Source organism: Doryrhamphus excisus, chromosome 17 (assembly GCF_030265055.1).
Source record: "Doryrhamphus excisus isolate RoL2022-K1 chromosome 17, RoL_Dexc_1.0, whole genome shotgun sequence".
NCBI lineage: Eukaryota > Metazoa > Chordata > Actinopteri > Syngnathiformes > Syngnathidae > Doryrhamphus > Doryrhamphus excisus.
Window position 1 is genome coordinate 5,965,316 of NC_080482.1, and position 11,199 is coordinate 5,976,514.

The 11,199-nt window shown below is 40.4% G+C and overlaps 1 protein-coding gene across 2 annotated transcripts; it reads right to left on the bottom strand.

Annotated features, from left to right (window-relative positions):
• Positions 1 to 301: 301 nt before the first annotated feature.
• Positions 302 to 10,961, bottom strand: vegfaa (vascular endothelial growth factor Aa). 2 transcript variants are annotated; one of them, XM_058053964.1, is made up of 7 exons: positions 10,340 to 10,961; positions 9,382 to 9,424; positions 6,990 to 7,186; positions 5,981 to 6,057; positions 5,865 to 5,897; positions 3,366 to 3,497; positions 302 to 2,380 (listed from the first exon to the last, which is right to left on the bottom strand). In XM_058053964.1, the coding sequence occupies exons 1-7, from the start codon at positions 10,403 to 10,405 to the stop codon at positions 2,359 to 2,361; spliced, it is 570 nt and encodes a 189-aa protein (XP_057909947.1). In that variant the 5' UTR covers positions 10,406 to 10,961; the 3' UTR covers positions 302 to 2,358. The 2 variants fall into 2 exon arrangements, with proteins under 2 accessions (XP_057909947.1, XP_057909948.1); XM_058053965.1 differs by lacking the exon at positions 10,340 to 10,961 and adding an exon at positions 9,500 to 9,624.
• Between the last annotated feature and the right edge of the window lie 238 nt (positions 10,962 to 11,199).

Genomic DNA, 11,199 nt, shown 5'->3' on the forward strand with positions numbered 1-11,199 from the left:
CCTGTGCGCTAACCACTCTAGCTTGGGGCAAATTTCCTAGTATTTTACTGTTCTAAATAACAGCAGTCTAGCAAAACCAAACATGCAATCTGAAGCCAAGGTAATGAATGTACATCATGTACGTGCTTATCTTATCTATGTTATGACTATGATTATTTTCATAAGTTGCAAAACACACTATATTACTTTAGTTAATGTCGTTAAAGTCTGCAAATTATAACATCACCATAAACGGCAACAATGTAAAAAAAAAAAAAGCAAACAAGATATTTTAAAAATAAATATGTTTAATACACTAGAAACAACAAAATAACTATTAATATTGTAAAAGAATATACAGCAGAAATAAATATATTAATGTGAAAAATAAACTACAAAATTTTTTTGTGGCTGTACAAAGTCAACAACAATTTTGTCATTTAAATACAAAGAGAATGTTCTCATCAAATGAGGACTTTAAGAGGCGTAGGCGAGACCCGGCTGTCTTGTCTTTTAGTGAACTCACTCTCAGGACTTTAGTGTGAGGGGAGGGGTTGTAATATCAGGATTTACTGCTGGCTCACATGACTGATAAAGAACAATCGGCATAACGTTGTGGGAAATTGTATGTATTTCTGCAGCTTTGAGATTTTTTAAAGAATAAATCTGCAATACTTGTCTTTGAGATTAAGTGTTCCTATTTGGAGCTTCTGTAGATCTGATTCATTGTGCCTCCTGATTTAAAATCCAATGCAAAAAAAAACTCAGCCTTCACAATAGTGTTTGTCAGAGAAGCCAGAGTAAGTACAGTGCCAATTCACCGCCCTCATACTAGAGACCTCAATCTGATTGGACAGTCCTCACTAAATTAGGTCCGAGCTGAGCAGCAGCAGCAGCAGCAGCAGCAGCAGCAGCAGCAGCGAGACTCCTTCCGTCCTGCTTATGACGTGTCTGCGGGCAAACGAGTGCAAAACCACATGCCCGGGTCCAAAATGAAAAGCACCTGTTCTGGTGCATCATTCGCACATGTTAATGACTGGGGTTTTTCTCTTGGTCGACATGCCCACCCGTGACCCCCCCCCTCCCTTCCCTCTCCGGCTGGTAAGTAACACAGCTTTAGCTCAAATCAGGAATGTCAAAGCGTTGTTTTCAGTCCTTTTCGCCCACAAAAAGGCATCCACAGTCAAAAATGTTCAATCTCAAACCACATTGAAATTGAGGGCCAAAAAAAAAAAACGAAAAAAAAAAAAAAAAAAAACATTGTAACACTGCATATAAATATTATAATAGTGAATACTGAACACGTTCTATAAATTAAATGTAATCTATTTGACAAAAGGGATATCAAGTAAGTACATACAAACCGTTAATGAATTGCTCTGTTGTGGAAGCATGAATGTTTCTTTGGAACACAAACAAAGCCATTCATATAAAACGGTTTGAGTTTTTTTTTTTTTTTTGAGTCGCTACTCAATTGTCATACATACCTACAACAACATCCCTTTCACCTGGTCTCAAGACATTTAGTCAAAATTAACACAATATTTAAAAAATACAAATAAACTCTGTGCACAAAAAAAAAAAAAAAAAAACGCAGGAAAAGTGGTGTGATGAAGGCAGGACCAAAAACAAGTAGTGGTTCGATACCTTTAACCCTGACTTTAAAATATGGAGATAAGCCCGAATCTTTAGCAATTGTAAATATTGGCAAAATTTTGTTTTGGTTCTTGCCATCGTCACTGAACTTCCATTTTGGGAAGCAGGTCACCATTATTCGTCACCACAACACGTAACCTGTGTCAGCAGTTGTGTCAGATTTTTGTAGTTCTCACATTAAGTGTAGTCACTTCGCAACTTGTCAACCTGCCATATAACAGTTCAAGTGCTGCAGGTTTTCTTATCCTTATCGTCCTCCGGTCCCCATTCAGGCTCTTCAGTTCGGCTCGGCTGCATTCGCGGGTTCGATCGCAGTCACCGATTATTCCTTAAAGTGAGGCATACGTCAGGTTCATATCCACAGCAGACAAGCATCCAGTGAAGTGTTAACATCAAATAAAATAGCTTCTCCTCAATTGTATCCTTTGCGCAAACTTCCGCACTCTTCGATACTTTTCCCCCCATTTCCCACGCGGCAGCGCAGTCGTTCAGTTTTAAATAGTAGCAGCAATACAAAAAATTGTTGGCGTACTTAAAGAGTATATGTACACATATATATGAATAGTGTTCAGCATAGTGATCAGCATCCAGAATGTCCGGTCTTGCATTGTCATCGAGTGTCTTGCAGGGGGCGGGGGGGAATGCATCCTCAGATTTCAAAGTGCTGTGCCAAAAAATAATTCCTTCATAACAGTGTTATAACAGTGTCTGCGTCTCCTGGTCTCATCTCCTTGGTTTGTCACATCTGTGGAGGACAAGACGGAAATCTGTTTCAGTAATAAGCGAGTACTATATTGTTTGTTTTTGTACTTTTAACCAATGAACACACCACGTCATGCACAAACATATTGAGACAAAAAAAAGAAGGGAGTGAAGATGGTGTAGCTTTTATGACTTTCTAAGTTCTAGCATGTCAAACGTAGATGTTCGATTTAAGCGCCATTTTATGTAGATTTTATAGTCGTGATGTTTCATGTGCAGCGGAGTTAAGCTGTTGAGGCTTAGCGCTGGAACTGGAAGTTGGAGTAATCTAACCTCCTAATTAGAATCATTTCACCGGTCATTCCACCCAGACGTGTGTGGCTCTCTAAATCCAGAGCAGTGTGGGAGGCCCAGGGGGGCTCAGGGGTCGTGGAAGTGATTAGGTCACGGGAGGTCATGTAGTCTTGTTAACTAGAGGCAGCAGTCATGTCACTTCTCTTTTTTTTTTGAGGGGGGGGGGGGTGCTTCACAGAGGAAAAGGGATGCGTTTAACTCGACTGCATTTATATAGATTCAGTCATGAGTAAGGAACATGAGTAAGCAGCACCCTGCATGGACACAATTGATGCATTCAGTAACGTGAAATATACTTAATTTAGATGTTGCGTTTGATGGAAAGTGTTCAAAAAGAAAAGTCCATGTAGATTACACAAGATTTGAACATGAGCGTAACAAAAATCTTGCAATAATAAAGAAAAATATTGAAACCGATAGATACAATATGCAATCACCTTGAATATGAATGTCAATGTCATGATGCTAAACAACCAGAGTAACTATAACGTGCAAGTCAGAAAGGGTTGGAAAAGATGCAGCAGTGCAAGTGCTGGGAACGACGAAAATTCAACATTCACATACAACACAAAAAACAATCAAAATCAAGTGAAAGGCATGCGTGTTTCTCAACAGGAAATCCATCTATCCATTCAAAGGCACGTTGTTTATCGCAATGCGTATGGTAAACAAACCTGCAAGTTCTTTCGTTTAACTCAAGCTGCCTGGACTTGCAGTCTAATTGTGTGAATTTGCAGGAGCATTTACAGGTGAGAGGGTCCTGCACAAACAAGCGCTTTCTTCTCTCTGAACAAGGCGCACAGTGGCTGCAAGGGAAGCATAAAAGGGAGAGACAAAAGAGAGAGAGATCTAAGCTATAGAGCGAATTGTGCAGAAAGGGCAGACAGACACTCATGCAAAAAATCCTTAATCCCAGCCCACCCCTCATTGTCTCATTGCCAGTGTTGTTGAGTGAAGAAAATGTATGCTCAATGTGATTTATGACAGCATTCCGCTGATTTAAATCAATTCCAAATCAACATATAATAACATACAGTAAACCTCGGATATATCGGACTCGGATATATCGGAAATTCGCTCACAACGGACAGATAAAAAAGAACCAATTTTTCTGTAATGCATTTCCAATAAAAATTCATTGCATATATCGGATTTTTTATAACGGATTTCGCCTATTTCGGACAAAATCTCCAGTCCCGTTCCAATGCATTTCCATTAAATTTCCCTCGCATATATCGGATGGCCGCATCGTGGCGCTCCGATTCGCCGAATCGTGACAGGCCGCTATACGACGTCATTTGCAGCGTTTGCAGCGTTTGCAGCGTTGCCTGCGCGTCCAGGTACATTGGAAACATAGTCAAGGAAGTGCCTTTTTATAACGGATAAAATCCGATTTACGCATATACCGGATATAAATCCGATATATGCGTAAAACGGACATTTTCCGGTATACGCATATAACGGATTTCGCTTATATCGGACAAAACCAGTGGGAACAATTGAATCCGATATATCCGAGGTTTACTGTATAATGTAAACAAACTGGAATAACGTTGACTTTAATGTTACTTTAACGCTGAGCTGTGCTCTCACACCATGGAAGGTCACAATATAAAGTATCTCCGATCGGCTTTATGAAACATTGCTTTGCCTCATTGGACTAAATAACCAACTAAACAATCCAATTCCGACTTTATCATTGAGGCTGTCAAGGCTACAGCAGTCTACCGCTTTGTTTTAACTCTGATTTACTTAACAGTTGACTGCTGCCTATGAAGACGGCTATCGCTAGGTGCAAAAGAAGACACGACAGAAGATAAAATGTCCTCAGACAGCATCAATTATCAGCGTAGGACAAAACAGATGCAACGTCGACATTTTAGATACGGCAGAACATTTAGATGTCGAAAATCAAGGAAATCTTCTAAATTGTAACAAAGGTTTGGTGAGATAAACCTTCCTTGTGTCCGTTACCTATGACACAGAGAACATGAGGAACATACGGGCAAAGTTGGCAAAAATCAATAAAACCGAGCAGAAACTAATCAACCAGGAAGCGCATGTGCCTTCTCATTTAGTCTCCTCATTAGCAGGCTGGAATATTGATCGACAATGAAGGTGAAACAGGATGCATGTCACTATGATTGATGAACGCGCACACAATCTTCACAGCCACAGTATTGGTCCAAGTATCGGACCGTGCACAGCAACCTTCTAACCCGACAAGGGTAATTTTAGCCCAAAGACAAAATGATTTGACTTTTGGCTAATATGATATCATCTCTGCTGCCAATACATCCACTTTAAAGCTGCCAAGGTACAGCCACACACGCTCTTATCTACTTCAGCAACCTGACCTACTTGTAGGTGCGAAGGATGGCTTTGTATTTTAGACAACACAAAGAGAAGGGCACTTAGTTAATGTGTGCACACTGTTGCTTAAAACCTCAAGCAATTGGATTTTATGTGATGATAGCTATGTAGCTATGTATGTAAAGACACAGTGCTTTTATGTCAAGTCATGTAACCGGGAGTTCTTTTCGCTCACTAAAAATAAAAATAGGTTAACTCCATGACACCTGTTGCTACGATTAGACTGGGGAGGTAGCCGGGGGGTTAGATTTGTGCAACTGGAGTCAGACAGCAGCGGGTGGGCTGCAGACTCAGTCGCTCCCAACTGCTGCAGCCACACCATCAAATACTAACACTGCCATAAAACGAGCCCGATATAGCTTGGTGGAAGACAGTACTGGGAGGCTGTGGTCATATTTGTTGTAATGTACTGTTTGGATCAAAGGAAAGTTTCTATAGGGTTCACACTGGATGCATTGGGAAAAAAAGCATTGTGAATTTACTGTATTTTTGCAGAATTCACACACGAGTTAACTATAGCAAATTTGTGAGCATAATTTAGTGTACACCTTTGAACCTGGCCTGGATTGTAGATTGTGGAATTCCCAAATTGAAGTCACAAAAATAATTTTTGGTGGAGCACAATACCTCCTCTACCTCAAAATTAAAGGTCATTTTTAAATCTGAATTACTTCTGTAATTATGCAAGAGGGCACAAAGTCATGTGCGTTGGCTGGCGTCACAATGCTCAACACGAATAATCCAACCAGTGATGCACGCCACAGAATACCAGCAATAAAAAAGATATACAACGTACTTACTATTCTTTCTTTGCTTGAACTTCAGGCTTTAACCTAAAGTAGAAATATGTATTTCATTTCAATTTATCTCGATTTTTGCATGCATATGACAGGTCAACTGAATGCAAATCTCTCACCTGCAATCACACGTTTGATGCTCTGTGAAGCTCAACTGTATTTTATGTTGTATTACCATTGTTCTCAACTGCATCACCTTGAAGGGAAAGAGAATTCATGAAACTTTTCACTTGCAAAACCAAAGCCCTCATCGCTCTGTCTATACTCCAAAACACATGAATGTTTGTACAATGGTCCATTCCTGTTAGTATTTAACTGCCATGCATGCCAAAGTGCAAGCCTGATCAAAGGCCAGGAGAGGCTTTGACCACATGTACATTGAAGACATTCTATCATTCATTAGAATGGGAAAGTGTCTCCAAGCTTTGGATGGTAGTGTATATAATAATAATACTACAAAAGGAGGGATACTCAAACAGAAGAAAACCTTTAACGTATTTATGCATCTGGTGTATAGTTTTATCCACAATATGCATAATGTAGTGAGGCTCAAGGTGCTCAATGAAGCGTTTAAACCCGATATTACTCACCACTGAGATGTGCTCGCTCTTTTTTTTGTTATAGCCTATGACTTTTTGTCATCCTGTGGGAGTTTCTCACGCTTTGCAAACATCTATCGCTGTTTGAGGGAGCCAGAGTTATTTTTTTTGTTGGTCTTGGTGGTCTTGCAAAAATTCTTCATGCGTTTTTTTTTTGTGATGCTGCTTCTAATGCGTGATGAGATTTGTCGTATTAAACTTCGCTGATTGTTTATAACAAATTTACACTCAGCTGCAACGTCTCTTTCAGACATTAACGAAAAATACTCCTGTAAACTCTGTAAACACGCTAGCACACGTGTCACTAGCGTGATCACGTGTCTGCATGTTGAATCTGGTGCTGTTAGATCAAATTGCTGGCATGGAGTAAGGAATGGACTACTAGATTTTAGATTTTTGTGCTAATATCGGACTAATGTAGAACAGACTTTAAGATTAAACATGTTTATCCTTGAATAAATACTATGCATACATGTGACATTACATATAAGCTCTAAAAATCTATTGTTTCCAACCGTTCTGAACTCACCTGTAGTGTAACATTGCGGGTTTCAGTTGGTACGCACTCCATCGCCTCATCAATGCAGCAGCCTCCGCACCTCGTGAGGACCACGCAGGAAGGTATGTAGGTGTGTTCCGTGTCTTCTGGATACTCCTGGGAGATATCCACAAGCACCTCTCTTGGCTGGCACCGACTCTTATTGATGACCTCTGTGAGTTGGATAACTGAAAAGAGGAGAATGTTTTTTTGGTCATTTTAATTACTATACGGCACATGACCTTTTAGATGGTAGCATAGCATAACATGCACATTTACTTAACTCTTCTAATTTAAATTACAATTTCCTTAGAAAAGGTTGATCCTTATGGGGTGTGGGACTGTGTGTTGTTGCTGCTGCTTTTCTTTTCATTCATGGCCAATTTCAAGTCCATCATACGCCATTAATCATGTATGTCTACATCCATTTGAAGTCCATCAACAGCCTGTAAATATAATAGCACCAGTGCGGCTATGTGTATGTGCTGTATGTTTGGCAAACACATTTACAACCTGCAAGCTTTAATTGGAACAACACTGATGCAAAATGTGTGAGTTACTTGGCTTGTGTGCAATAGAAAGTGAGAAAAACAACAAAATGTGCAGGACTCAAAAGTAAAATGTAAAGAACACAGAGTATATCTATGTATAAATATAATAGTGAATTAATATTTTGTTTTAATAGTGGTTTTAGTTCCTTTCGCACAGTTTGAAGATTGTTTTCCATTCGAGCAAAGACATGAATCAAAGTTCCCAGGTTGGTTAAAGGTCTTACTTGGGACTTTGGAGTCGCCATAAAAGTGGTGCAGATTTCAACGTGCAGCAAAAAAAAAAAGAAGACAGAGCGATGTCATATTTGGCGCAAGATTGGGTTAGTCTGATGCAGGCAGCCGCTCAGTCAATACATCAGCCATCAGCCTTGGTTCAATGCCACAGGCTTGTTTGTTTGACAGTGGCACTGTTGTGTTCAGGCCAAGGTTAGACCATGTGGATGGTGATGGATGTCGCCACACTTTGGCTGCTGCAGACAGCATTTTAGAGCACAGACATGCACAGGGTTATGTGATTGCCGGTGGGGTGATACTGTAAGTAACTGGTGTTCAAGAGCACGCAGGTGGCAGAGTTCATGCTATTCTCACACCGCTTGTCAGACGGAGATAAGAAAAGTAATTAGGTTTTTGTGGCTTGGCTTTGGTTCTGGAGGCATTGTGATTACCTAATTGGAGGTAGTGATTCTCTTTTGGCTCAATTTTGACACAAGAAACCCTGACGCAACTCTTCCGTTGAATGCGGTACCACCACAATACCGATAACAATGAGCTAAATGGTGTTTTTATTGCACATCATTAATATAGTGATATGTGGCCAATCGATTTTAGTGACTTCTGTAATTGGGATCTCAAGGGATCATGTGTACATCATAAAATCTAAATAAAAAAAGGGAAAACTCATTGACACACATGTAAGTCTACGGCATTAGTCCAGAAGCTCAGTCAAACTCATAGGTGGGCTTAAAGGGTCACATGTCAGAGATGACCCCTGGCGCCACAGTGCCTGAGGTGAAGTTGTCCTGACCAACCAGGGGTCAGAAATTTGCTCAGGATCACAGAGAACTTAGTCTGAGGGACTCCTGGATGGATTATTCGCAGCTGCACAGGGAATGGAATGGAAAAACGGGCAGGGACCGCTCATACTACATTTCTACTATTGGATGAAACATTTAAAAGGAGACCTATTGAGATGTAGACTCCTGTAGAGCAGCTACACACAATAACCCACGCAGAAGATCTTCCAGAATCTGCACCTATTCCAGCTGGATTTCCAAAACAGTCTGTTTTAACTTATCACAGCCCACTTCTGGGCACGCCCACTGCACTGTGATTGGTCCCACTCAGCTTGTACAGCAGGTACCCGGGAACACTCGTATAAGGAAGTGTTAGAAAAAACTCTCTGAAATCGAGCCTTCAGGACTATCCCAAACTTCTTTCAGGACTTGCAACAAAATTCACAAAACTCATTATCTGAAACGTTGGCATTGTTTAACAAAGGAATAAAACATTCTAACAACTTTATCGCTCAGAAAAGTGGAAAAAGCGCAATAGGTCCCCTTTAGCACGAGGTAATTCAGAAATTTCTACAACTGCACCAATAATACCAAAATATTGATGCAAGCGTCATAGTAGTCACCATAGCAACACAGGCACAACCCAGCAGCCTGAGTACAAGAGAGGTAAATAATATATGTAAGTACTGTATGACACTAAATAACACATTTTAGCACAAATTATGCTTAGCCAACTTTTATATTTCTCACAATGATCACAAATCAAAGCAAACCTACAGCTTTAAAAAAAATGTATATATATATAACTTGTGCACTTACCCTCATTTTTACTCTTATCCACTCCCTTGTTAATGCTGGCAGTCTGCAAGAAAAGCAAAACAGCATGTTTACATCACTTGTGCAAGACAATATACAATACATATTTAAAACTAATTACATAAGAGCGATTGGGCAGGTGAGTCATGCTGATCAATTATTGTGTAATAACATGATTAGTACAGTATTTTAACATAAAAGATAAGATAATTGAGAGGTGTGTGTCCCTTTAGCAAAGCCCAAAAGGCTCTTCCGCGTGCTTTTATTCTCCATTCAAGCTGCTTTGTTCACATGTTCATAGTGACGAGGCGGCATCATCCGTTGACCTCATGTGGCTGCTGCAATTGGCCAAGATATTGCGTGAGAAAGCGGTTCTCTGCCTGTGTGTGGGGAATGTGGTGGGAAGGAGGTGGGCATCATGCAGGGAGAAACCGAGCCCCAGACTCCACATATTCATGATCACCGTGAGAAAAAAAATAGGCCCCGGGCTGAACTTTTGGGGAGCTGAGAGAACCTGGAGTTGGTACTAGACAATTTTAGGCTGAACTACTTTCAACAGTTGTACAGGGACTTATTTAATTGGTCAGTTCAGGTGCATTTATTTTCAAAATTATTGCTTACAGATTAAAAAAATACATGATACACAAGTTGCTTTTTTGAAAGTAAAAGGAAATGATGCCACCTGATGGGTGACTAAGGACTATTAGACTGCCACCATTGATTGCATCATTTTCACTTACTGTACAAATAAGACTTTTTTTCCATTCTAAACACAATCAAATACTTCTTCTTGGTAGTATGTATGCTGGCTTTCTTGAGACCTTTCACAAATACTAATATTTCAATATTTTGTTCAGATATTTTCCTATATATTGACGCTTCAATGCAGAAATTGTATCAATTTTAACGTAGTGATTAATCAGTTTATTACAGAAATAGAAATCCAATGCCCAAAACTCACCTTTACAGTGGATAGGTGAAGAACCGCTGCCAAAAGAATTTGTACCAAACTAAAAACAAAGTTCATGATTGTAACCCCAGCGGAGTCTAGTAATCCCAGAGGTCCTTTAAAATGACAATGAAAGTAATTTTGTCAAAGGAAGACAAGTGTTTAAAAAAAACGCGGCAAATCTTGGTTATAGTGAAAGCGAATCCATATCTTCCACGCGCATGTGGTACGTTCACGGACAGTTTTTCTTCAGGCAATGTTACCATCCAACAGGCATCGTTGATCCCGAGCGAGCCGCTTGGGACGAGGTCTGAAATCCGCACTGGAACAGGTCGAGCTTCAAACAGACGTTCTACTGAAGTGTTCTCAACCCGGGCAGGGACCGGAGGATCAGTTCGGCAACTTTACACGCCGGATGTCTTTTAAAGGTGTGCGCGCGTGGCTTGTCAGAGCAACGTTAGCCAGGAAAATGGGATCCAATTTTCCCCTTTTGTCTTCACGCCTTTTTTTTAATGTCAGGCTGTTCGTTCTTCAGTCGCCACCCCGGTCAAACGCTTGTTTTTTATGCTTGTTTCGATAGTAAACGGACGGCAGGTTGTCACCGGCTGGGCTCAGCGTTCTGTCTGCTCTTGGCGGTTGGGGCTGCGTTTTCATGCTTTATTAAAGGTGCCTGAGCAGCTGTGGAGGAGGGGCAAGGCGGAGCAGCCAATCGTAGAACGGCATTTCTTCACTGGAGAACCGAGGTTCCCAAAGTGGGGTACGTACACTAATTGTAATAGGGGTATACATAATATAATAAACAGAGTAGAAATGAGACATAACATGAGGTTATTCATTGCTCTGTGTGCATTATATGAACGCATACATGATAA